Source organism: Thamnophis sirtalis, unplaced genomic scaffold (assembly GCF_051295495.1).
Source record: "Thamnophis sirtalis isolate CommonGarterSnake01/CBP01778 unplaced genomic scaffold, rThaSir2_p1.2 scaffold_3, whole genome shotgun sequence".
NCBI lineage: Eukaryota > Metazoa > Chordata > Lepidosauria > Squamata > Natricidae > Thamnophis > Thamnophis sirtalis.
Window position 1 is genome coordinate 19,902,207 of NW_028261383.1, and position 26,966 is coordinate 19,929,172.

At 46.7% G+C, this 26,966-nt stretch overlaps 1 protein-coding gene and 8 non-coding genes across 9 annotated transcripts; 1 reads left to right on the top strand and 8 right to left on the bottom strand.

Annotated features, from left to right (window-relative positions):
* The first annotated feature begins 716 nt into the window (after positions 1-716).
* Positions 717-798, top strand: TRNAS-GCU (transfer RNA serine (anticodon GCU)). The gene has a single exon. It is a non-coding gene; the product is annotated as a tRNA-Ser (tRNA).
* A 1,615-nt stretch (positions 799-2,413) lies between these two features.
* TRNAE-CUC (transfer RNA glutamic acid (anticodon CUC)) lies at positions 2,414-2,485 on the bottom strand. The gene has a single exon. It is a non-coding gene; the product is annotated as a tRNA-Glu (tRNA).
* Positions 2,486-2,882: 397 nt separating this feature from the next.
* Positions 2,883-2,955, bottom strand: TRNAV-CAC (transfer RNA valine (anticodon CAC)). The gene has a single exon. It is a non-coding gene; the product is annotated as a tRNA-Val (tRNA).
* A 244-nt stretch (positions 2,956-3,199) lies between these two features.
* TRNAN-GUU (transfer RNA asparagine (anticodon GUU)) lies at positions 3,200-3,273 on the bottom strand. The gene has a single exon. It is a non-coding gene; the product is annotated as a tRNA-Asn (tRNA).
* A 4,655-nt stretch (positions 3,274-7,928) lies between these two features.
* On the bottom strand, positions 7,929-14,905 carry LOC148047409 (uncharacterized). Its single transcript, XM_087708050.1, has 5 exons — positions 14,480-14,905; positions 14,144-14,261; positions 13,942-14,024; positions 13,171-13,297; positions 7,929-9,265 (listed from the first exon to the last, which is right to left on the bottom strand). The coding sequence occupies exons 1-5, from the start codon at positions 14,891-14,893 to the stop codon at positions 7,929-7,931; spliced, it is 2,079 nt and encodes a 692-aa protein (XP_087564176.1). The 5' UTR covers positions 14,894-14,905.
* Positions 14,906-19,574: 4,669 nt separating this feature from the next.
* TRNAS-GCU (transfer RNA serine (anticodon GCU)) lies at positions 19,575-19,656 on the bottom strand. Its single transcript has one exon. It is a non-coding gene; the product is annotated as a tRNA-Ser (tRNA).
* A 1,328-nt stretch (positions 19,657-20,984) lies between these two features.
* Positions 20,985-21,056, bottom strand: TRNAE-CUC (transfer RNA glutamic acid (anticodon CUC)). Its single transcript has one exon. It is a non-coding gene; the product is annotated as a tRNA-Glu (tRNA).
* Positions 21,057-21,464: 408 nt separating this feature from the next.
* TRNAV-CAC (transfer RNA valine (anticodon CAC)) lies at positions 21,465-21,537 on the bottom strand. Its single transcript has one exon. It is a non-coding gene; the product is annotated as a tRNA-Val (tRNA).
* Positions 21,538-22,179: 642 nt separating this feature from the next.
* On the bottom strand, positions 22,180-22,253 carry TRNAN-GUU (transfer RNA asparagine (anticodon GUU)). Its single transcript has one exon. It is a non-coding gene; the product is annotated as a tRNA-Asn (tRNA).
* Positions 22,254-26,966: the final 4,713 nt, after the last annotated feature.

Below are 26,966 nucleotides of genomic sequence, written 5' to 3' on the forward strand. Positions count from 1 at the left end.
GAAAGCCACTTTTCCTCTGGAGGCTTCAATTCTCACCTACTTGATCGTTTTTTCTCACTAAATATTTAGCTGTCATTTGTATTTTTTTTTTACCTTCCAGAGTGCAGGAGGAAGAACAAGGCAGACCTATTCATAATTGGTGACTAAGGTGAAAGCGGGAGGGATCTTCCGACGTGTCCTGAGCTACTTATTTGGGATGGAGAAGCGCTGGAGTGGCGTAAAGCAATCTGAAGCGCTCCGTAGCGGGAGCTCTCCAGGGTCCTGAAATAGCTGCTTGTGGCAAAGATTAGGTCACCTGCAGGTTAATTCTAGGAAGGCAAAAGCGGGGAGGGGAGGAGGAGAAGGGGGAGGAGGAGGAGGAGGAGCTGCAGCTGATACTCAGATCTGACTCACAACTTACAAACGTAACAATAATGCCTGAGCAGTTGCTGACATCGTTTGCCTACTATGTAAAATAAGCAGGCTGGCTGAAAAGCAGAACCATTAAACGTAGAGGGGCTTTAGCACTGGAGGCCAAGAGATGTTAGGGTTAGGGTTAACCAAAGGGGATGGGGAGGGAGCCCCGTCTGTCCTGCAACAGCTGCTACACCTGAGAGAGAGTCGAGGGGAGGCCTGTGCCGGTCTCTGTGGCGCAAGAGGTTAGCGCGTCTGGCTGTTAACCAGAAGGTTGGTGGTTCGAGCTCCCACAGGGACGACTATGGGTGCCCCACCCCTTTGACGAGGTGGCCAAGTGGTGAAGGTGATGGACTGCTAATCCATTGTGCTCAGCACGCGTGGGTTCGAATCCCACCCTCGTCGACACTTTTTCCTTCTGGTTACAGGATTGGGGTGGGGTGGGGTTAAAGGATTAGTCCCACTCGGTATATTAGAAGGGTGAAAAGCTGAGCTGAGTCCCTACTTTTGCATTGTTTGTGCTTTTTCTTCTGGGAAAGTATTATTCCATATTCTCATTTCTTTTATCACTTTATTCTGCCAATGGAATCCATCACCCCCCTATATTCTTAGTGAATGCCTGTTTACTCCAGACAAGGAGAACATCTGTCAGTGCCAGCCCTGAGTTTGCTGATATCTGGAAAACTTTTCTCACGCTTGAAATTTGGAGAGGAGCAGAAAAAGACTCCATTTCCTCTTCCTGCCTTCTTTCTCAGATCCAGACCATTAAGATCCAGAGATCCTATTACGGTCTCCTCCAGTTCTCCTTCTGCATCTCTAGGGACTGCAATCCTCAGCCACGAAGTGGAGAGATGAAGGCGGTGAAAGGCTGCAGTCTCCCTTCCCTCTTCCCATCCAAAGAGGTTTGCATCTTGCAAGTATCCCAGGAGATGAACTGTGTACATTCTTGTACATTCCTTCAAGAGCAAAAGACGGAGGGAGACATGTGCCAGCTGGGATTTGAACCCAGGTCCCAAGGTTGGAAATCCTGCATGATTCCCCTACACGACTGGCACAGCTGTTGAGAGTCTGTATCGAGAGAAGCAATATTTACATCCAGGGTTTCTCTTTTCCCATCTGACAGTAGAAGAAAGGAACACGCTGGGTCTGGTGACCAAGGTATCTTATTGCTGTCTACCAGCCCAGCTATGGATGCTCAGGTGGGGGGAAGCAAGAGGGACACCTGATCCAGGTCTCTGTGGCGCAATGGGTTAGTGCCTCTGGCTGTTAACCAGAAGGTTGGTGGTTCGAGCCCACCCGGGGACGGCCCGTTTGATGAGTTGACCAATAATAGGTGAAGGCTATAGAATGTTTATCTATTGGGTTCCTCATTTTGGAACTGCAGATCCCACCTTCTCTATATTTTTTTCTGCCAGATTTAAATATTTAGCCATCTGCTTCATGAGCTCTGTGCTCTGGAGGGCACACATTTGGTTGTGAGGATAATTACAGATGAAGCTGCAGAATGACTCTCAGTGGAAGAAGTGACAGCTGAGATGGGATTTTAATCCATGCATACAGAGTACAGGGTGTTAGTTCTCCATCAGCTCCCCTGCTCAGCCATCTTGTCAAGGGAAGGGTACCTACAGGTGCTCCTGGGTGAACTCAAAACAATCCCTCCTCTTCTGGTCAACAGCCAGACCCCTTGTCCCCTTGGGCTCCAGAGTTCCCCTCAGCCTCCTTGAGGAGCTGATGCCAATCTCTCTCTCCCAAGTAGACCATATGCAGCTTTGCCCCCTCCAAGCCTCTTGCAATTCCTGCCTTCTTTGAAGTCCAAGGACTGCTGGTTGGATGGAGACTCTATCAAGCCTGGTAGGATGACCAGAGGCTGGGATGAGATAGGATGGGAGAAAAGAGGGGGAGGGAAAGGGGGGAGGAAAGTCAGGACAATTTTCTGGCCAGTTCAGCTTACTTTCCTGTGAAAATGAACCTTCCTGAAAATTCCAGCTGCAGAATGGTGGATAGGTTGGAAGCAAAAGCTTTCCCTGGCCGGGAATCGAACCCTGGCTGTGGCGATGAGAGCGCCAAATCCTGACCACTAGACCACCAGGGAAGGACAAAGTGGCTGTCATCCCTCCAGCTTCTCCTTGGAAGGGATATCAACTCCAACAGCAGGAAAGGTTCCCAGTCAAGGGAGTGTCACACGATTGATGCATCGGAAGCATTTCCCTGCCACAGAGATGGAGGCTTTGGCATCGTCTCTCCTTTTCTTTACCTCTGCAGAATGTGAAGCCATAAAACTGTTAAGACCTTTATTCTCTAGTTTTTGGCTCAGGACAATTAATCTTCTTTTGTCAATGGCTTAAAAGCATCCTCTGCTTCCTCATTCCCTTTTGGATAACGGAGAAAAGAAAATGGGTGCTTCTGGTTCTTTGTATATTTTTTTGTGTGTGTGGTATTTCCCACACTTATTTGGATCTCAGAATAGCTGTGGTGCTGAGCAAAAGATGTGTTTCTGCCTGGTTTCGAACCAGGGATGTTTTGCGTGTGAGGCAAACGTGATAACCACTACACTACAGAAACCAGAGGTATGAGTGTGCTCAACTGGTATGCCTATATCTTTATTCCAGACAGTTATTTCCACAATAGGATAGGTTAAAGGATTGTTATGCCCCTCCAGAGCACAGAGCTCATGAAGCAGATGGCTAAATATTAAAATCTGGCAGAAAATAATAGAGAAAGTGGCGTCCGCAGTTCTAAGATAAAGAACCCAATAGATAAACATTCTGTAACCTCCACCTATTATTGGTCAACTCATCAAGCAGGCCGTCCCTGGGTGGGCTCGAACCACCATCCTTCTGGTTAACAGCCAGACGCGCTAACCCATTGCGCCACAGAGACCTGGCACAGGCCTCCCTCTCGTCTCTCTCCACCTGAGCATCCATAGCTGGGCTGGCTAGACAGCAGTAAGATACCTTGGTCACCAGATCCAGCGTGTTCCTCTCTCCCGCCATCAGATGAGGAAAGAGAAACCCTGGATGTAAATATTGCTTCTCTCGAGACAGACTCTCAACAGCTGTGCCAGTGGTGTAGGGGCATCATGCAGGGTTCCCAACCTTGCGATCCGGGTTCAAGTCCCGGCTGGCGCATGTCTCCTTCTTCCTTTTGCTCTTCTAGGATGTTCAGGCAGCATCCCCGGATGAAGTTTTGATCCCGGATTCTGTTTTCCTTGAGAGAAAAAGAGCCACGTTCTTGGTGGCTGCCATGGACCTCATGTTGCATTTTCGGCAGGAATGACAAATGTAGAAATAATTTCCTGAGATCCCCATTCTTGGCAGTGGGGGTGCGATTCGAATCCAGGCATAGGGAGCATAGGGCAGTCACAGTTCAGCCCTTTTGCCCCCCAGCCATGATACAAAGGGAAGGTTGGAGTGCATCACATCAGACAGGTCACTAAAAGCCCAAATCATGAAACTGTGACTCATCCACTTTGGCCATGTCCTGAAGGACAATTCACCGGACAAAGTTGTTACGTTTGGAAGAGTTACTGGCAAAAGGAAACCAGGCCATCGGAGAGCACTGTGGCTGGACACCATCAAAGCTGAGTTGTCAACCTAATTTTCAAAGCACCTGAAGGCCAGACAAGGAATAATTGTTGGAGACTGATTGAGGAGAGTTTCAACCTAAAAACAAGAAGAAATATTCTGACAGTGGGAACAATCAACCAATGGAACAGTTTGCCTTCAGAATTGTGGCTGCTCCATCACTGGAGGCTTTCAAGAAGAGGCTGGACTGCCATCTGTTAGAAATGGTGTAGGGTCTTCTGTTTGAGCAGGGAGTTGGACGATGACCTCTACAAGGTCCCTTCCAACTCTGTTATTCCATTCTAACTTTGAACTGACACCAGCCACAGCATAGAAAAACTCAAAGAAGTACAAGATAGGAATATGTGGAGAGACGTGGCCCATAGAATTACTTAGTGTCTGATTTGACTGAATGGGTAACATCATCACCACAAAGGGTAGGATACCTGCAGCTTTTCAACAGCCAGACCCCATGGCTCTTTGTGTGCCTAGGAAATGTGGCATACCTGTTCTGACTTCTTGTCCCAGACCAACACACACTCCGAGCCAAAGATAAGTTACGGCATTTAATTAACAGACAGACAGGTCCTTAGCAGCAATCCAGCACAGATAAGGCTTGGCAGCAATCCAGCCTGCCAAGCTCACCATTATGTTCTCCATCATTTATTAATGCGTTGACTTCTGCAAGAGGGGCGTGTGTACAAGCAGTCTTTTTATAGTCTGGAGAGGAGCCTAATGACCACCAGCTGACTGCAATTACCTCCTGTACTTGTGCAACTGTTCCTGACGCCTATTAGCTCTTCGATTCTGGGCATCCAGGAACAACTCACTGCTGGCTTCTGGATCACTCTCTCTTGTCTCCTCCCCATTGGTCCAAGGTTCAGGCGCCTCCTGGTGGCCAACCAGTCTCTCTGCGCCCTGCTCAGAGTCGGAACCCTGTCCAGGGTCCTCCACATCCTCCAGAGCTGACTCATAGGGCCCATCGCTGTCGGAGTCTGGTGGCAGCTCCAACGGCTCCTGCTGGGCCACAACAATACCATTCCACCTCAACCTACTTAAAGTGCTGACACCCACCTGTCCCCCCCCCTCCACAGTGGATCATAGGCAGCTTTTTACCCTCCGAGTCTCTTCCAATTTCTGCAGTTGTCTATGGTGATTCTCAATCATCCAGGTCATGGTTATCCCAAAGCTGCTATTTCAGGAGGCAACTGGACTTCCTTGTTTTTCTCTGAAGACTTTTCGCTTCTCCTCCAAGAAGCTTCTTCAACTTTGACTGGATGGTGGGGAATGGAATGTCAGCAAGGAATATTAATCCTTCCATTCCCCACCATCCAATCAGAGCTGAAGAAGCTTCTTGGAGGAGAAGCGAAAAGTCTTCAGAGAAAAACAAGGAAGTCCAGTTGCCTCCTGAAAAAAAGCAGCTTTGGGAATCCCTGCAGTCATCATCTGCCTTTCCTGAAGGTCCAAGGGAGGCTGGTTGCATGGAGACCTTGTCAATCCCACCAGAGGACCGGAGGGTGGAGTGGGATAGGGAGGCAAGAGAAAGGGAAGCCAGGGGAATTTCCTGGCCAATTCAGCCTATCTTGCCATGAAAATGAGCCTCCCTGAAAATTCCACCTGCAGGATGTTGGATGGTTTGGAAGCAAAAGCTTTCCCTGGCGGGCAATCGAACCCGAACCCGGGTAAAAGCGCTGAATCCTGACCACTAGACCACCAGGGAAGGACAAGGTGGCTTTTGTCTCTCCAGCTTCTTCTTGGGTGGGGCATAAGCTCCAGCCTCGGGTTCTGCAAGCGGGAAGGTTGGGAAGAAAGCAGGAGTGTCCCTTCCTTTGAGACTTTCACTTTCTCCCTGCTTGGAAACCCCCCAACTGTTGGTGGCCTGCAGAGACCCCCTCCCCCACCCACCCAGGTTTTCAGGCAGAGGCGCCAGGAGGGGTGGAGACGCTTCCTCAAAACCTTCTCACAGCTCCCATCAATGTCAAGGTTGTTAGGCTTGCTACCTTCCAGCTGACTTGCTGCACATGGCATCTCCCTGGTGGCCTAGAGGACAAGAGTGCCAGGCCTGGAAGACACCTTTTGCACTGGGCCTTCAGGCCTGCCACACTGACTGCTATGGGAAAATGGAACGGGGGGAATTATATGGCACATTGGAGAGATATATAGTCAAAATAACATTCCTTTCTCAGAGAGTCAAGGACATCTTGCCCTGCACCTGGAGTAGTGGGACTAGAAGGCATCTCCAGTTAGGACAGTGACTGATTGGGACACGTGGGTGCTGGGCAGGGACTTGAACTTTCATTTGGGTGGGGAAAGTCTGGAATATTTCAGATTTGGGATTTCCCAGATGTGCCAATATGTCATCTCTAATAAAATGGAACGTTGAGGAACTTCAGGCCTTGAAGTCTTCTTTTGTTGGGGTGTTACTTGGAACCTTGATAGAGAGGCTTATACACTTTCTCCAACATCCCAGAGGAAAATGGCCAACTTGATGCCCAGAGCCTCCATCAAGTTGGAAAAGCCCTCACCACCACCACATCAAGCATGGGACAAGGAAAGCCCCACCCTCACCCAAAAATGTATCAGCTTGGAAGCTCTCTCGGAATGAGGAAATTCTGGGGCCTCCTTTTCCAGATTGGATTAGAAGCCGGCTATTTCCTGTACTTGCTTGGAGCTTCGAATGGCTGCAATGCAGAGAAAAGATCTGTTTCTGCCTCGGTTTCAAACCAGGGAACTTTTGCCCATTAGCGAAGTCTGATAACCACTGCACCATAGATATGGATCGCTTCCAACCACCCTACCCATATATTCTGCCCTCCCTCCCAGCCTGGTTCCTGCAGTTCTAAAGGCACATTATTCCTTAGTGTTTTGTGCCCATCCAGATCTCGGAGGCAGGGAAAAGAATGAAGGAGTAGAATTTAAGACAGGATCTCAAATAACTGGCCATGGATATAGGGGTCATCAGACATGGTTCCCAATCTTGCAACCTGCAAGTTCCGGCTTATGTGTACCTTCTTTCACCTTTGACCTTTCTGGGATCTGCCAGACAATGTTTTCATCCCAGTGGGAGAAAAAGGGCCATGACTTCAAATGGAAAATGGTGTCAAACTCAAGGCCGGGGGCCCAGATCCAGGCAACGGGATACTAAAATCTGGCCCACGATGCCGCCCTGAAAACAGCGGACTGGGATACGGTGCCTCTGCCAAAGAAAACAGAGCTCAAGCTCCATTTTGGCTGATAGAGGATTGCAGGAGGCAGTCGCAGCCAAAAACAGAGCTCGGGAGCCCGTTTTCATTGGCAGGGAGCTTGGACCGCCATAGGCGTCCCTCACACGTGTGGCTTTGAGCTGTACATGCCCACCCTTGCCATGTCCACCCCACCCCTGGTCAAACACAACCCTGCTGTGGCCCTCAATGAAATTGAGTTTGACACCCCTGGAATGGAAGCTATGAAAGTCAAAGAGAACCCTGGCATCAGATATGAGGATGGTGTCATTGAGGGTACCAAGGTCGGATCTGAGACTTGGGGCTCTTTATCTCCTGCTGTAAATTTAGGTCTTTGAGCAAATTAGTTTCCCCTCAACTTCTCCACTTAAGTCTTCTGTTAGGTGGTCGTTTCAAGGTAGCATGAGAATCCAAAACCCTCAAGTAGACCCCTCCAAACATCTCATGCTTGTAATTTGCAATCGACCCAAAGTTCATTAAATATATGACTCAAAAATAATCAAGTTAACACTATTTAGTTAGTTTAATCTCAGGTTTTAGGTAAATGTAAAAATCAAAATCTATTTTAGCCTTCTGTCGTTGAGTTTCATAATGAGAAGCAAGGGTGGAAATGTAGATTGAAACAAGATTAAGGAAAGGAAAAACAACTTGAATCTTTTATGTTAAATGAGAGCTACAACTTCTCAAGCTTTTTCCACTGATATGACTTCTCCCCTCTGGGAATCCTTTAATGGAACACAATTTCTCGTAATCACTTTCCACATATTTTTCCCTGCTCCCTGCATTGATAGGGATTCTCGCCTGAGTGGCGACTCATTTTATGTCTACTAAGAACACTTTTGAATCTAAAGCTCTTCCCACACTCCATGCACGGATATGGCTTCTCTCCTGTGTGGATCATCTTGTGGGAATTAAGATTACTGCCAGAAGTAAAGGTCTTTCCACACTCCATGCATTGATATGTCTTCTCTCCTGTGTGGATCCTCTTGTGGGAATTAAGAGTATCCCCACGAGTAAAGCTCTTTCCACACTCCATGCATTGATATTTCTTCTCTCCTGTGTGGATCCTCTTGTGGGAATTAAGAGTATCCCCACGAGTAAAGCTCTTTCCACACTCCATGCATTGATATGGCTTTTCTCCTGTGTGGATTATCTTGTGGGAAATAAGATGACTCCTACGAATAAAGGTCTTTTCACACGCCATGCATTGATATGGCTTCTCTCCTGTGTGGATTATCATGTGGGAATTAAAACTAGTGCTATAGTTAAAGCTCTTTCCACACTCCATGCATTTATAAGGCTTTTCTCCTGAGTGGCTACTTGTTTTATGCCTCCTAAGAGCTCTTTTGAATCTAAAGCTCTTCCCACACTCCATGCACAGATATGGCTTCTCTCCTGTGTGGATCCTCTTGTGGGAATTAAGAGTATCCCTACGAGTAAAGCTCTTTCCACACTCCATGCATTGATATGGCTTCTCTCCTATGTGGATTATCTTGTGGGAATTAAGATGACTCCTACTAGTAAAGCTCTTTCCACACTTCTTGCATTCATATAGCTTCTCTCCTGGGTGGCGACTCATTTTATGCCTCCTAAGAGCTCTTTTGAATCTAAAGCTCTTCCCACACTCCATGCACAGATATGGCTTCTCTCCTGTGTGAATCCTCGTGTGGGAATTAAGAGTATCCCTACGAGTAAAGCTCTTTCCACACTCCATGCACTGATATGGCTCCTCTCCTGTGTGGATCTTCTTGTGGAGATTAAGAGTAATCCTACGAGTAAAGGTCTTTCCACAATCCATGCAGGTATTTAGTTTCTCTTCTGAATGTATTTCGTTATAGAAAATCAAATGAGCCAATGTATTAAAGTTCTTTCCACACTCCATGCTTTGATCTATTCTTTCTCCCATATCAATGATTGTATGGTTAGGAAGCCGACTAACCCAAGGAAAGCCTTTTTTAATTCCATTTTGTAATTGCTTTGTTTCATCACTCTTTGGTTGCGTCTGATCTGCAAATTTCCCTTTTCTGTCTTTCGAGTGGGTTGCTTGGCTTTCCTCCTTGCAATTCTTACTCTCTTGCCCATTATATCCTTGAAAAAGCAAAATGAAAATTGTCGGAAAACTATGGAAATGATTAAAGATCAAACTTTTTCTGCTAAAATTTATCTGATCAATATATTTTTCTCTGCTTTGTTGACTGATATGAAGATCTGAACTAGTGTTTTACCAAATATGCATTTCCAAGTGGGCTCCTATCAGGTCCATACATCAGGAACGGATCATGTCACAATGAACCTAAGATAAAACCCTGATCTAATCTTTGGCCACCAGTGTATTGATGACATTGTGACATGAACTCCTGAAATGCTTTGGATACTATATCATCAGACAGGGGCAGCAACTTACCCACCAGCTCCCCAATTTCAATGAAAGCCTCGTTTCCACTTGTCTGCAGAGCAGTGTCTTTGAAAACCAACAGGACCTTCTGGATGGTAATAGCCCCCCACTTCCAATTTGGGATGATGCCAAACTCAGGGCCCAAGGGGGCCAATTTCAGGGCACATCCAAATCTTGCTTATGCATGCCAATCCGTTGCTTCATCCACCATCAGATCAAGTCAAAGAACAATATTATTATACGCTAAATTGGTGTTCAATAGCATCTGGTCTTGAATAGCAGCCATTCAGCATCAATACAAGGAAGGCAGAAATTTTCCTTAAGGGAGGCCATCCTATCCCTGCATGCAGCCCACCCCACAATTTCCTGCTCTATTCTTCTGCGGCATGGAAATATATCATCATCATCACTGGACTACTGCAACGTGCTCTACATGGAGCAGCCCTTGAAGAGCATTCGGAGACTTCAGCTTGTCCAGAATGCAGCCGCGCGAGCAATCGTGGGTGCACCTCGGTTCACCCACGTAACACCTATCCTCCGCGAGCTGCACTGGCTGCCTATTGGTCTTCGGATACGCTTCAAGGCGCTAGTCGTCACTTATAAAGCCCTTCATGGTATTGGACCTGGGTACTTGAGAGACCGCCTGCTGCCAATTACCTCCAATAGACCAATTAGATCCCACACATTAGGCCTCCTCGGAATTCCATCCGCTGGCCAATGCCGGCTGGCGGCCACCCGGAGGAGAGCCTTCTCTGTGGCTGCTCTGACCCTCTTGAACGAGCTCCCCGTGGAGATTCGAACCCTCACCACCCTCCAGGCCTTCCGCAAAGTCCTTAAAACCTGGCTGTTCCGACAGGCCTGGGGCTAAAGAGTTTTTGCCACCCTTCTCGAATGGTATGGTTGTTGTGTGTTTTAAAATTTTGTATTGTTATGTCTTGTCTTTTTTATCCCCCTGTCTGTACCCCCTTCCCTGATTGAATTGTGAGCCGCCCTGAGTCCCCTTCGGGGAAAAGGGCGGCATATAAATGAAATAAATCCAATCCAATCACCATCATCATCTTAGCCGCTGTCTATCCATTGCAGGATGAAGGCCTCTTCCGCATGTTTCCAACCAATACCGTCATGAGCTCTTTTATTTTTTGGCCAATTGTCACTTTTGTGAAAATAAATAAATATCAATATTTTGCATTTTATGAGCAGAAGGAACTTGGAAAGATACCCATTTCATTTATGTGAAAATGGATACCTGTGCAGTGTTCCAATTTTTCTTTCGATAAATTTCTTTGTTGGCTAGAGGCAGTTTGGTCTACTGGTTAAGGCACCACACTAGAAACCAGACGCCTTGAGGACTAGCTTCTCCTTAAGCATGATTGCCACTTGGGTGACTTTGGGCCACTCTCTCTCAGCTCGCCCAAGTCACAAGGTTGTTATTACAGAGAAAAAAATAGGAGATGGAAGGAGTATTAGGCATCTCCGCTGCTTTATTTATAGGCAGTCCTCAAGATACGACCATAGTGGGATCCACCCATTACTGTTGCAGGTTGCACAGTCTTTAGGTGAAAGATGTCACTTCATGACCCTCCCCATTCCTGTTCTCCCTGATTAAACATAAAACCAAGGTTCTAGTTGTTAAGTGGAGCACTGGAGAGCCTCCTGGGTGGGGGAGGATGTTGGTGGTCTACTACAGGCCCGGGGTCACTTGCCCTTGTCCTCCTAAGGCCTCCCCCACCCCCAAGCCACTCCATGCTCCACTCCTCATGCCTTGGGTCCCAACAAGGCTTCTCCTACTCCCACCGGGTCCTCCCAGAGTTTAGGCCTGGTTCACACCCCACCAGGCCAAACTCTGAGGCCTTCCAGAGCACTGGAATGACTTCCTTCTTTGTGCAGCCACACGACACGGTTCCAAATATGGCAGCCATTTTGTCCCAGCAACAAAATGGTGACAATGCTCTGGTTACCACCAACCAGCCCAGGGACAAACTGCTTTGTTCTGCTGATTTAAGAAGCTCTGCACAATGGTTTCTTCAGCATTCAGAAGCGTATGCAGCACCATGGTGACCTCTCTAAGGCAGCAAAATGAAGCAGTTTGTGCGGCAGTGGGCATTTTGTCTGTGACTATTTGTGGGTGGGAACAAAATGGCAGCTGTATTTGGATTACTACTGCTGCATGGCCTGGAGACAAACTGCTTCGTCTTGCTTCCCACACAGTGCTGAAGCATTCTGCTGCATCCAGAAGCTTCTGCAACACTAGGCCGACTTCTCTAAGGCAGCAAAATGAAGCAATTTCTCTGGTGGCTGCCATTTTGTCCCACCCACAAATAAGTGGGACAAAGTAGCGGCTGCATCTGGATTGCCACCTTGCAGCCCTGGGACACATGCCCTGCCCTCTTTCTACAGCATGAGGTCCAGAGAGCTTCAGAAAACAAACGTGGGGTGGAATGGGCCTGTGAAGAGCAGACCCAAGCACTGAAGGATTCTGGCAAGTTTGGATAGGGAGAGAGGTGGCCACTCACTGGTAGGTGGAACAAAATGGCAGCCTCCAGGGAAATTGCTCCATTTTGCTGCCTTAGAGGATTCGGCAGAGTGTTGCAAAGCTTCTAAATGCAGCCGAAAGCTTCAACATGGTGCGGAACTTGTTTCTGGGCCATCTGGTAGAAGCCCAAATGCAGCCAACATTTTGTTTTAACCTTGAAACACGGTCAACCCCTGGTATGCCCAAATATGGGAGGGAGCATACTGCTTCCCTTTTCTGTCTATCGGCTCACTCTGGGAACCATCCAGGCAGAAAGCCATTTTTTTTATGTTGCCTTGTTACATTTGTGTTGCATTTGTGCTGATAAATAAATAGAGGGAGACTAGTATAGATCTATTTCAAGCTATTTAGCTCTCATCAGCTAGCCATAGCCTTACTGGGTATGCCCAGCTTCGATTCCCAGTAAGGGTATGGCTTTATTTATTTATTTATCAGCACAAATGCAACATATTTAGATAGATAGATAGATAGATAGATAGATAGATAGATAGATAGATAGAGAGAGAGAGAGAGAGAGAGAGAGAGAGAGAGAGAGAGAGAGAGAGAGAGAGAGAGAGAGAGAGAGAGAGAGAGAGAGAGAGAGAGAGAGAGAGAGAGATGTGTCTCTGTGTGTGTATATATGTCTTTGGTTATTCGGGTTTTCTCCTGCGTAAAATTGGAAGTGTCTTGGCGACGTTTTGACGAAGCTGGAAGCACGAAGCCTGAAGATGACAAATGAGACTTTGTCGAAACGTCGCCAAGACACTTCCAATTTTACGCAGGAGAAAACCCGAATTACCAAAGACCTACATACTAACACCCGTGAAAACCTCAGAAAACAAACATATATGTTATATTTGTGCTGATCAATAATATACATATACATACATACACACACACACACACACACACACATATATATATACACACACACATCATACATACATATATATATATATTAACATAAACAGCTGGTTGCATCTACTCACTTATTTCACTTAATCTGTTTTTTTTTAAATAACATCTAATTCCCCTCTCTGACCCCATGACTTTTCTCTGTTTCTGAGCAGAGATGGGGATTCTTACCCAGAGAAGCCAGATTCCTCGAATTCTCCAGCATGACTTCCCCATGGAGAGCTTTTTGGTCAGCATCCAGTTGAGACCACTCCTCCTCGGAGAAATACACGGCCACGTCGTCCAAAGACACAAAATCCTGAACAAGGAAACAAGTTTTCCTATTAACAGATAATCCCAAGCATAATTTGGCAGTTTTCTTCCACCAATTCAAGGAGATGCAACGGGTACAATGGACATCTTGTGCACAATTCAAAATCTCACAGCTTTTGGCTAACGGGACAACTGAAGTTTGCTGCAGGACCTGGGATACCTTTCAGTGAAGGGAACTAAAAAAAGTCTTCTGGGTTAAAAATGGTGGTTAGGTCCTAAACCTACTACTTATCAGTGGCTCCAATTCTGTGTAGGTTGGGCAGAGCAAAATACTGGTGAAACCCGCCCTGATTTTTTTTGCCAATGGCTTACTTTATCCAGTGAGGGAGCAACTCTGCCCCCATTTCACACCTTCATGGAAGTGTTGGGTGAAGTTGCAATGGTAGATGACAATGGCCCTGGGGGACAGAAGGAAGATTTCCGGTTGAGACAACATCTGCTCAGGGAAATCTAAGCCTGAAGCAGGAGGGTGGAGAAAGCTTATCAGAAGGAACAGGCTTTTCTGGCATGCCGCACAACGGTGTTGTTCCACGGAATGGGAGCTGGGGACTCCTGCTGTATCCTGAACTCCAGCACAAAATGAAACCCATCCAGGTTTCATGAACCTTTTCTGATGTTCCTCCTCCTTACCTGAAGCCCAGGTTCAGCTACTCTTTCAGCTCCACCACAAAGACGAGGGGATTCCAAAAAGACCAAGGACTGCTTTCTACTCTCTGTGTGTGGGAGAAAAACGGTGGAAGCAGATTCGTTAAAGAGAGGGATTCTAATCAAGAGGAGCAAGGAAGAAGCTGAATGTTGAAATCTCACACCACACAGAAAGAGCTTCCGTTACCTGATGTCCGGTCCTGACTTTGATTTTTCCGGAAGCTCTCCCTGAACAGCAGCTCTTGAGAAGTTTTGGATGAATATTTCTTTTTCTTGGCATATTCAGTCACCGCTTCCAAGGATTTCTGGACACAATGTGACATGAGGAAGAAGGGAAGAGCAAAGAGATAAAAATGAATTATCATACTGCACCCTCAACCTCGCAGACCCCAATGTCTATTGCTGAAGCAGGAAACTGAGAATGTAAGAATTGCCCCAAATATATCCTCATAATCCCCCAAAACTGCCAGAGAGACATTTTGGAGAATTCCATTTTAGAGCTGCCACAATTACATTCTCACACCTGCAATTCCTCTTGCATCTTTTCTTCCTCCAGGGTCAGCAAGAAACCCTCGGCCAGGGCCACCGCCTGAGAGCTGCTCTCTGCTCCACACTCCCGCACCCATTGCTCCATCTCTGGGGGAAGGACAGCCAGGAAGTGCTCCAGGAGCACCAGGTCCAGCATCTGAGCCTTGCTGTGTTTTTCCGGCTGCAGCCACTGACGACAAAGGAGGTGAAGTTGAGAGCAAACATCTCGGGGACTCTTCCCCTCCTGGAACTCCACTTTTCTGAAGTCACAGCATTGAACCTCTGAACTCCTGGCTGCAGCTTCTTGGCTCTTCTGCCCAAGACTTGCCCCATTTTTCCTACAGCTCCCAGGCTGAGTAACTGGAGGGCCTCTCCCAACGTCTGCATGTGCTTGCCACTGTCCCTCCATCTTCCCTCTGGTCTTCAAAGCTGCCAAGGCCATTCGATCCTCTTCCCTCACAAGGTCCTTCAGTCTCTGGAGGAATCAGGAAAGACTTCTATCTTACATATGTGAAATGGAAAACAAGTGAAACTTCCAGAAATACAGCTTGACCAACTGAGCAGCCACAAAAACCCAAATAAGAAATTCTTAAGAACCTACCAATATCTGGGAAGAGGGAGGGACATCTTAGTAGGTAGACTGATTTATCTTTGTGTGGAGAAAAATATGTAGCTTCTAGATCAACTTCTGTCAAGGACTAAAAGTATTGGCTAACTACATTTAAAATATGTAACTATATCTTAATGATGCATTCAAATAATTTTGAGGACTGTTTTCAATGTTAAAAACAACCTCTGTACAATCCAGATCATAAATGTCTCAGGTCTCCAAGTAGCAATTGAAACGAGTAACTAACTAAAGTGATTTAATGGATAAATCAATCAGTATTTGAACTTCCAGCCAGCAGAATCCCATTAACCTCCTGGTCCAAACCCTTAGCTGAACTCCAGAAGCCACAATTAACAAACCACCATTAAAAGCATATCGAACTAATCTCCAAGTGAATCAGCCAAAGAATATTTAAAGCCATGTAGGCTTTAAACATGCTTTGACTGAGGCACATCATAGAAAAAGGCACATCATTTCCCACTTTCAGCCTAATCCAGTCTTTTTTCAAACTTGGCCAACATAAGATGTATGGATTTAAAACTCCTGGCATTTACAATGGCCAAGTTTGAAAGAAAACAGTGGCTTACAGAGCACAGGTAGTCCTCAGCTTACAACAGTTCATTTAGCGACCATTCAAAGTTACAATGGCACTAAAAAGTGACTTATCATTTTTCACACTTGTAACTGTTGCAGTATCCCCACGATCACTTGATCAAAATGCAGATGATTGGCAATTGATTCATATTTATGACCGTTTCGGCATCCCGAGGTCATGAGATCACCTTGAGCAATCTTTCGACAAGCAAAGTCAATGGGGAAGCCAGATTCATTTAACAACCATATTATTTACACATGTTGATTCACTTAACAACTGTGACAAGAATGGCACAAAATTCCCTTAGCAAATGCTTCACTAAGCAACGGAAACTTTGGGCTCAACGGTGATTGCAAGTTGAGGACTACCTGCATATAGTGTGAATGGTGCATCCCAGCCCGCATATCCACCTCAGTTCATGTAACCCTTTCTGGCAAAGCCAACTGGTGAGAGTGGAGGAAAGCGGGGAAACAGGGAAGTGAGTTCGAATCCTTGCCCACCTTGAAGCCAGGTCGACAGTCGCTTCTCTCAGCTTAGAAAAGAGGGAGCCCTTTTGAAAACGGGGCCAATAAATTTGCAGGAAATCGTCCAGGAGTTGGAGGCACCAACCTGCTTTGCAAAGCCGACCCCCTCCTCCGCCCCGCGCCTAGAAGTCCCCCCCCCCCAAGGAAATGGAAAGTAAATGGGCCATCTTGATTTTCCTCCTGGAGGCAACGCATCGAGTCCGTAGCTCTTGATTCCTTCCCTGCCTGTCCCGTGCACGCATTGCACAGGGGAGGCAGGGGAACATGGGACAAGGGGCTCCCCACTTTCCAGGACTCCGAACTTGATGAAGTTTTGCGTGTCTCTGCGCACAGTCCAGCCCGTGGAAGAAACCCCCCCCCCACCGCACTTACTGAACTCCGGAGTCAGGTCTTGGTCTCCCTCCGTGCAAGGCTTCCTTGCAGCCTCTTGGACTCCGGGAAAGGCTCAGCCTAAGGGAAGCAGAGCGAGTGGGAGCAGAATCGGACACTGGAGAAATGGCTGATAACACTTTCAAAACTTTTCTGGGGGAAAATGCACCGGGCAACACGTCTGTCTCTTGAGCTCGCAAAAGAGGCAAGCGCATGCTCAGTTGCCTCCTGAAAGCGGCGGCGGGGTGAGTGGGTGGGTGAGTTTCGGGTGTGTGCTCCCCGGCTTTTCCAACGGTTGCTGAGGGAGCCCCCTGGTGGACTGTGTGCGCAATGCCAAGAGGACCCTGCAAGGGCTGATGAGAGATCACGTTCTATTGGGCTCTGGGAATGATGGGCATTAGAGTAGAAGGCGTTGAGAGAAATATCCAGCTGGTTCAATTCCAAGCAGGGTGAAAGACACTGGAGACATGGAGGCTGCTTGGAAAGATGGTTTAATGGTGGACAGGACCACATGGCTGAACTCCTGAACAGAAAAAAGTGATCACATGCTTCAATGTTGGGTGAAGAAGAAGAGAAGAGGAAGGGGCTTGCTGGGATTTTTATAATCTGTTCAGCCCCACCTCTGTTTTTCCTGTTCCTATGTAAGAAATGTATCCTGATTTGTTTTCAGGCTCCCATGGGGCCATGCAGGGGCAGCTCTCTAGGCTGTATTTTGAGTCCCATGTTTGATTTTCCAGATGCCATGTGGTGACTTTCTCTGGAAGGTGAATCCTTCCTTTATTATGTAAAGTACACTAGCTCAGGCTTTAATGGGTCATTGACAAAGGGGGGAGGGCAGGAAGCTGCAGATAGCTACTTTGTCTTTAAAAACCTGTTTCTCCCTTTTCACATCCAGGGAAATATAATATTCCGCCTTTTCAATACTTCCTAGGATATTTCATTTTTCTAGGAGAGGGCTGCGTGCTAATACAGCCTTTTGGAAAAGCACTTTTGGGAGTAGGAGGAAAGGATGCCTCCAACATTGCCTGTCCAGAAAGGAGATCAGCTCCCCAGCAGGCAGCAATTGCTAAATTTTCCACTTTTTAATGTGGAAATTCTTGGTTCTCTGTAATGATGTATGCATGTGAGATTGGACACTAAGAATGGCTGATGGAAGAAGAAGTGATGCCTCTGAGCCGTGATGCTGGCATAAACAGTTGCAGGAGCTGGGTATATCTAGTTTAATGAAAAGAAGGACTAGGGGAGACATGATAGCAGTGTTCCAATATCTCAGGGGTTGCCACAAAAAAGAAGGAGTCAAACTATTTTCCAAGGCACCTGAGGGAGAACAAGAAGCAATGGGTGGAAACTAATCAAGGAGAGAAGCAACTTAGAACTGAGGAGAAATTTCCTGACACTTAGAACAATTAATCAGTGGAACAGAAGTTGCCTCCAGAAGTTGTGAAAGCCCCAACACTGGAACTCTTTAAGAAGATGTTGGATAGCCATTTGTCTGAACCGGTATAGGGTTTCCTGCCTAGGCAGGGGGTTGGACTAGAAGACCTCCAAGGTCCCTTCCAACTCTGCTAGTTTATATTTGCTATTGTATATTTGTAATTGGTGCCCTTTCACCAGTTTGATCCAGAGCCATCAGTGAGCAATATTTGAATAAAAAACTTTAAAACCAGCATGAACTGTCAGATGAAAGACGTCAGAAGCCAGGATAGAGTTCAAAGGTATCACAAGTTTATTTCATGTCACCTGCACACGAATCTGAATTACTAGTGATCAACATGAATTGCCACCAGACAAAAGTCAATGGACTTCAAGGGGGTCTGGACAAGACAAGGAAATAGAACAGAGATTAATCAAATTTGCAGAGGAATTTGCAGTTACTGTTGTTGTTCCAGATGTGATTTATTCTATACCTGTACATTTCTGTTTTTCCTTCCTAAATGTAAACCTTACTTTTCTCATCACTGGATTGCATTTTCTTGAATAGAAGACTATTTTTAAGCCTGTCCAGATCCTTCTGCATCTTGAGCCTATCTTCCAACCTAAAATGTTGGCTTTTTCTGCAAATTTGATGAGTTCTCCTGATATCCCCCCATTCAAAATTTGTTTAGGAAGATGACTGGGCCTGAGACAGAAGCTTGAGGTATCTCACTGCATGCTTCCCTCCACGAGATGTACTGTTTGTTGCATTGAGGACTGCGCACATTGAGTGCAGTTGGTCAGCTGGTCACAAATCCATTTGGTGGTGGTGTTATCTATCCCACATTTATCTATCTTACAAAATAAATAGGCTGTGGTCAACTTTGTCTTACAAACTCAAAAGTATTCTATACCCCAGCATTTTGCTGGGGTGCTAATTTAGTCATTTTATCAAAGAGTTGACTGGTTCAATCCCGTATATCAATAGAAACCATTAGGTTACAGGCAAAGATAAAAAGTGAAAGGAACCTGATTGAAGAGGTCATATGAGTAATTAGATAACCAATTGTATGAAGATATGTCCACCTTCAAGGAATGTACTAGAATGTACAGAGCTCATGTCCTGGGATACTTGCAAGATGCAAACTTCTTTGGATGGGAAGAGGGAAGGGAGACTGTAGCCTTTCACCGCCTTCATCTCTCCACTTCGTGGCTGAGGATTGCAGTCCCTAGAGATGCAGAAGGAGAACTGGAGGAGACCATAATAGGATCTCTGGATCTTGATGGTCTGGATCTGAGAAAGAAGGCAGGAAGAGGAAATGGAGTCGTTTTCTGCTCCTCTCCAAATTTCAAGCGTGAGATGGATTCATTAAGCATTCATTAAGAATATAGGGGGGTGATGGATTCCATTGGCAGAATAAAGTGATAAAAGAAATGAGAATATGGAACAATACTTTCCCAGAAGAAAGAGCACAAACAATGCAAAAATAGGGACTCAGCTCAGCTTTTCACCCTTCCAATATGCAGAGTGGGACTAATCCTTTCACCTCCAAATCCTGCAACCAAAAGGAAAAGGCATCGACGAGGGTGGGATTCGAACCCACGCGCGCAGAGCACAATGGATTAGCAGTCCATCACCTTCACCACTCGGCCACCTCGTCAAGGGGATGGGGCACCCACAGCCGTCCCTGGGTGGGCTCGAACCACTACCCTTCTGGTTAACAGCCAGACGGGCTAACCTATTGAGCCACAGAGACAGGCAGAGGCCTCCCCTCGACTCTCTCTCAGGTGTAGCAGCTGCTGCAGGACAGATGGGGCTCCCTCCCCATCCCCTCTGGTTAACCCTAACCCTAACATCTCTTGGCCTCGGGTGCCAAAGCCCCTCTACGTTTAATGGTTCTACTTTTCAGCCAGGCTGCTTATCTTACCTGGTAGGCAAACGATGTCAGCTCAGGCATTATTGTTACGTTTATAAGTTGTGTGTCAGATCTGAGTATCATCTGCAGCTCCTCCTCCTCCTCCCCCTCCCCCCTTTTGCCTTCCTAGAAGTAACCTGCAGGTGACATAATCTTTTCCACAAGCAGCTATTTCAGGACCCTGGAGAGCTCCAACTGAGGACCGCTTCGGATTGCTTTACGCCATTCCAGCACTTCTCCATCCCAAAGAAGTAACTCAGGACACGTGGGGAGATCCCTCCCCCTTTCACCTTAGACACTGATTATGAAGAGATCTGCCTTTGGTCCTGAACTCTGGAAGGTAAAAAAAATAAATACAAATGACAGCTAAATATTTAGTGAGAAAAAACGATCAAGTAAGTGAGAATTGAAGCCTCCAGATGAAAAGTTGGTGCAGCATTCAACCTCTGAATTTGTTTTGAATCACACCATCAAGGAGGCCGTCCCTGGGTGGGCTCGAACCACCATCCTTCTGGTTAACAGCCAGACACGCTAACCCATTGTGTCACAGTGACCTGGCATAGGTCCTCTCGGCTCTCTCCACTTGAGCATCCATAGCTGGGCTGGCTAGACAGCAATAAGATACCTTGGTCCCCAGATCAAGTGTCTTCCTCTCTCCCACCATCAGATGGGAAAAGAGAAACTCTGGATGCTTTTGGGTGAACTCAAAACAACCCCTCCTCTTCTGGTCAACAGCCGGACCCCTTGGGCTCCAGAGTTCCCCTCAGCTGCCTTGAAGAGCTGATGCCAATCTCTCTACCCCAAGTGGACCATAGGCAGCTTTGCCCCCTCCAAGCCTCTTGCAATTCCTGCCTTCTTTGAAGTCCAAGGAGGGCTGGTTGGATGGAGACTCTATCAAGCCTGATAGGATGACCAGAGGCTGGAATGAGATAGGATGGGAGAAAAGAGGGGGAGGCAAAGTGGGGGAGGAAGTTCAGAACAATTTTCTGCCCAGTTCTGCTTACTTTCCTGTGAAAATGAACCGTCCTGAAAATTCCAGCTGCAGAATGGTGGATAGGTTGGAAGCAAAAGCTTTCCCTGGCCGGGAATCGAACCCGGGCCGTGGCGGTGAGAGCGCCAAATCCTGACCACTAGACCACCAGGGAAGGACAAAGTGGCTGTCATCCCTCCAGCTTCTCCTTGGAAGGGATATCAACTCCGACAGCATGAAAGGTTCCCAGTGAAGGGAGTCTCACACTGTAAGGGCTGGATTGATGCAACGGAAGCATTTCCCTGCCACAGAGATGGAGGCTTTGGCATCCTCTCTCCTTTTCTTTACCTCTGCAGAATGTGAAGCCATAAAACTGTTAAGGCCTTTATTCTCTCGTTTTTTGCTCAGGACAATTAATCTTCTTTGGTCAATGGCTTAAAAGTATCCTCTGCTTCTTCATTCCCTTTGGGATAAGGGAGAAAAGAAAATGGGTGCTTCTGGTTCTTTGTATATGCTTGTGTGTGTGTGGTATTTCCCACACTTATTTGGATCTCGGAATGGTTGTGATGCTGAGCAAAAGATGTGTTTCTGCCTGGTTTCGAACCAGGGACCTTTTGCGTGTGAGGCAAACGTGATAACCACTACACTACAGAAACCAGAGGTATGAGTGTGCTCAACTGGTATGCCTATATGTTGAATGTTGAATGTTTATTTTATTTATATGCCGCCCTTTCCCCCCGAAGGGGACTCAGGGCGGCTCACAACTCAACTAAGGGAGGGGGATACAGACAAAAAAATTAAAACAATGCGCAACAATACATAATTTAAAACACACAACAGTCATACCATTCGAGAAGGGGGTAGAAACTTTTTAGCCCCAGGCCTGTCGGAATAGCCAGGTTTTAAGGAAAGTTTGGAGGGTGGTGAGGATTCGAATCTCCACGAGGAGTTCGTTCCAGAGGGTCGGAGCAGCCACAGAGAAGGCTCTCCTCCGAGTAGTCACCAGTCGACACTGGCCGGCGGATGGAATTCGGAGGAGGCCTAATCTGTGGGATCTAATCGGTCTAGAGGAGGTAATTGGCAGTATATCTTTATTCCAGAGTGTTATTTCCACAATAGGATAGGTTAAAGGATTGTTATACCCCTCCAGAGCACAGAGCTCATGAAGCAGATGGCTAAATATTAAAATCTGGCAGAAAATAATAGAGAAGGTGGGATCTGCAGTTCTAAGATAAAGAACCCAATAGATAAACATTCTGTCGCCTCCCATCGATTATTGGTCAATTCATCAAACAGGCCGTCCCTGGGTGGACTCGAACCACCATCCTTCTGGTTAACAGCCAGACGCGCTAACCCATTGCGCCACAGAGACCTGGCACAGGCCTCCCTCTCGTCTCTCTCCACTTGAGCATTCATAGCTGGGCTGGAAAGACAGCAATAAGATACCTTGGTCACCAGATCCAGCGTGTTCCTCTCTCCCGCCATCAGATGAGGAAAGAGAAACCCTGGATGTAAATATTGCTTCTCTCAAGACAGACTCTCAACAGCTGTGCCAGTGGTGTAGGGGCATCATGCAGGGTTTCCAACGTTGCAACCTGGGTTTGAGTCCCGGCTGGCGCATGTCTCCTTCTTCCTTTTGCTCTTCTAGGATGTACAGGCAGCATCACCACAGGAAGTTTGATCCCGGATTCTGTTTTCATTGAGAGAAAAAGAGCCACGTTCTTGGTGGCTGCCATGGACCTCATGTTGCATTTCACTAAAAGCCCAAATCATGAAACTGTGACTCATCCACTTTGACCATGTCCTGAAGGACAATTCACCGGACAAAGTTGTTACATTTGGAAGAGTTACTGGCAAAAGGAAACCAGGCCATCGGAGAGCAATGTGGCTGGACACCATCAAAGCTGAGTTGTCAACCTAATTTTCAAAGCACCTGAAGGCCAGACAAGGAATAATTGTTGGAGTCTGATTGAGGAGAACTTCAACCTAAAAACAAGGAGGAATATTCTGACAGTGGGAACAATCAACCAATGGAACAGAAGTTGCCTTCAGAATTGTGGGTGCTCCATCACTGGAGGCTTTCAAGAAGAGGCTGGACTGCCATCTGTTAGAAATGGTGTAGGGTCTTCTGCTTGAGCAGGGGTTGGACGATGACCTCTACAAGGTCTCTTCCAACTCTGTTATTCTATTCTAACTTTGAACTGACACTAGCCACAGCATAGAAAAACTCAAAGAAGTACAAGATTGGAATATGTGGAGAGACGTGGCCCATAGAATTGCTAAGAGTCTGATTTGACTGAATGGGTAACATCATCACCACAAAGGGTAGGATACCTGCAGCTTTTCAACAGCCAGACCCCATGACTCTTTGTGTGGCTAAGAAATACCTGTTCTGACCCCCCTTGCCCCACACCAACACACACTCCAAGCCAAAGATAAGTTACGGCATTTAATTAACAGAGAGACAGGTCCTTGGCAGCAAACCGGCACAGACAAGCTTGGGCAGCAATCCAGCACAGATAAGGCTTGGCAGCAATCCAGCCTGCCAAGCTCACCATTATGTTCTCCAACATTAATTCCTGCGTTGACTTCTGCAAGAGGGCCGTGTGTACAAGCAGTCTTTTTACAGTCTGGAGAGTAGCCTAATGACTACCAGCTGAGTGCAATTACCTCCTGTACTTGTGCAACTGTTCCTGACGCCTATTAGCTCTTCGATTCCGGGCATCCAGGAACAACTCACTGCTGGCTTCTGGATCACTCTCTCTTGTCTCCTCCCCATTGGTCCAAGGCTCAGGCACCTCCTGGTGGCCAACCAGTCTCTCTGCGCCCTGCTCAGAGTCGGAACCCTGTCCAGGATCCTCCACATCCTCCAGAGCCGACTCATAGGGCCCCTCGCTGTCGGAGTCTGGTGGCAGCTCCAACGGCTCCTGCTGGGCCACAGCAATACCATTCCACCTCAACCTACTTAAAGTGCTGACACCCACCTGTCCCCCCCCGCTCCCCAGTGGATCATAGGCAGCTTTTTACCCTCCGAGTCTCTTGCAATTTCTGCAGTTGTCTATGGTGATTCTCAATCATCCAGGTCATGGTTATCCCAAAGCTGCTTTTTTCAGGAGGCAACTGGACTTCCTTGTTTTTCTCTGAAGACTTTTCTCTTTTCCTCCAAGAAGCTTCTACAGCTCTGACTAGATGGCGGGGAATGGAATGTCTGCAAGGAATATTAATCCTTCCATTCCCCACCATCCAATCAGAGCTGAAGAAGCTTCTTGGAGGAGAAGTGAAATGTCTTCAGAGAAAAACAAGGAAGTCCAGTTGCCTCCTGAAAAAAAGCAGCTTTGGGAATCCCTGCAGTCATCATCTGCCTTTTCTGAAGGTCCAAGGGAGGCTGGTTGCATGGAGACCTTGTCAATCCTACCAGAGGACTGGAGGGTGGAGTGGGATAGGGAGGCAAGAGAAAGGGAAGCCAGGGGAATTTCCTGGCCAATTCAGCCTATCTTGCCATGAAAATGAGCCTCCCTGAAAATTCCACCTGCAGGATGTTGGATGGTTTGGAAGCAAAAGCTTTCCCTGGGTGGGAATCGAACCCGGGCCGCAGCGGTGAAAGTGCTGAATCCTGACCACTAGACCACCAGGGAAGGACAAGGTGGCTTTTGTCTCTCCAGCTTCTTCTTGGGTGGGGCATCAGCTCCAGCCTCGGGTTCTGCAAGCTGGAAGGTTGGCAAGAAAGCAGGAGTGTCCCTTCCTTTGAGACTTTCACTTTCTCCCTGCTTGGAAAACCCCCAACTGTTGTTGGCCTGCAGAAGGACCCCCTCCCCCACCCACCCAGGTTTTCAGGCAGAGGCGCCAGGAGGGGTGGAGACGCTTCCTCAAAACCTTCTCACAGCTCCCATCAATGTCAAGGTTGTTAGGCTTGCTACCTTCCAGCTGACTTGCTGCACATGGCATCTCCCTGGTGCCCTAGAGGACGAGAGTGCCAGGCCTGGAAGCCACCTTTTGCACTGGGCCTTCAGGCCTGCCACACTGAATGCTATGGGAAAATGGAAGGGGGGAATTATATGGCACATTGGAGAGATATATAGTCCAAATAACATTCCTTTCTCAGAGAGTCAAGGACATCTTGCCCTGCACCTCAAGTAGCGGGACTAGGAGGCATCTCCAGTTAGGACGGTGACTGATTGGGACATGTGGGTGCTGGGCAGGGACTTGAACTTTCATTTGGGTGGGGAAAGCATGGAATGTTTCAGATTTGGGATTTTCCAGATGTGCCAATATGTCATCTCTGATAAAATGGAACTTTGAGGAACTTGGAGTGTTCTTTTGTTGTGGTGTTATTTGGAACCCTGATAGAGAAGCTTATACACTTTCTCCAACATCCCAGAGGAAAATGGCCAACTTGATGCCCAGAGTCTCCCATGAAGTTGGAAAAGCCCTCACCACTATCACATCAATCATGGGACGAGGAAAGCCCCACCTTCACCCAAAAATGTATCAGCTTGGAAGCTCTCTCGGAATGAGGGAATTCTGGGGCCTCCTTTTCCAGATTGGATTAGAAGCCGGCTATTTCCTGTACTTGCTTGGAGCTTCGAATGGCTGCAATGCAGAGAAAAGATCTGTTTCTGCTTTGGTTTTGTGTGTCTTTTTTATTATTATTATTATTGTTGTGTGTATTAAATATATATATAACAGATACAAAGTTTGTGTGTGGGGGGAAATATAGTTAGGATAGATTAGCACAGGTAAGGGAATAAGAAATGATACTAAATTACCACCTATTAAATGAAATAATAAATGTATAAGAATGATAAATGTTAAAACACTTGTAACCAAACGACATGCTGTATGTGATGATGGTTTTCTTTTCTTTTTTGTGTTTTCTTTCTTTTTTGTTTTTGTTTTTCCATTGTTGTGTCTATGTGTTGTCTATGTAACAAAACAAAAAAACGGGGGGGGGGGGAAAGAAACAGCGGACTGGCATACGGTGCCTCTGCCAAAGAAAACAGAGCTCAAGCTCCATTTTGGCTGGTAGAGGATTGCAGGAGGCAGTCGCAGCCAAAAACAGAGCTTGGGAGGCTGTTTTCATTGGCAGGGAGCTTGGGCCGCCATAGACGTCCCTCACACGTGTGGCTTTGAGCTGTACATGCCCACCTTTGCCATGTCCACTCCACCACCACCCCACCCCAGGTCAAACACAATCCTGCTGTGGCCCTCAATGAAATTGAGTTTGACAGCCCTGGAACGGAAGATATGAAAGTCAAAGAGAACCCTGGCATCAGATATGAGGACGGTGTCATTGAGGGTACCAAGGTCGGATCTGAGACTTGGGGCTCTTTATCTCCTGCTGTAAATTTAGGTCTTTGAGCAAATTAGTTTCCCCTCAACTTCTCCACTTAAGTCTTCTGTTAGGTGGCCGTTTCAAGCTAGCATGAGAATCCAAAACCCTCAAGTAGACCCCTCCAAACATCTCATGCTTGTAATTTGCAATCGACCCAAAGTTCATTAAATACATGAGTCAAAAATAATCAAGTTAACACTATTTAGTTAATTTAATCTCAGGTTTTGGGTAAATGTAAAAAACAAAATCTATTTTAGCCTTTGTCTGGGTCCTGACCACTCCAGAGAAAACCAGAATTTGGGACTTTTGCTGGAGAAGCATTTGCATGTCCTTTTGTAGGACTTTTAAATCATAGTTCCTTTCCAGAATTCTTCCGCTGAAGTTTCTTCCATACATTTATACAGGTTTGTGTTGAGGATTCTGTGATATGTTCTCAGTTCAAATTTAGTTACTTTCATCCCCATGAAATAGAAAATCCTTTGGAAAAATTGCAGCACTTTCCAATATGGAGATATCTACCACCATTCCTGGAATGATTGTCCTATTTCTTTGGGTTCCAAAAATCCCTTTCCTCGGCTGATGCTTGACTGTGACCTCAACATGCTTTAAGTTCTTTTTTTCACTCTTACATAAAGCAAAACAAGGGAAGAAAGAAAGAAAAATCACAAGATAGGAGACAGCCGCTGAACTGCTTCTTCCAATTCAGGGTCAGTAAAATTTCTCCCCCAACTATTGCTGTCGTTGGGTTTCATA

Excerpts from the sequence above, each read along its gene's own strand:
- LOC148047409 (XM_087708050.1), bottom strand. The coding sequence starts at position 14,893 with ATGGAGGGACAGTGGCAAGCACATGCAGACGTTGGGAGAGGCCCTCCA. Across the intron at positions 13,298-13,941 it reads TAGCTGAACCTGGGCTTCAG|GATTTTGTGTCTTTGGACGA; the intron begins GTAAGGAGGAGG and ends TTCCTTGTTCAG. Across the intron at positions 9,266-13,170 it reads GAGGAATCTGGCTTCTCTGG|GATATAATGGGCAAGAGAGT; the intron begins GTAAGAATCCCC and ends TGCTTTTTCAAG.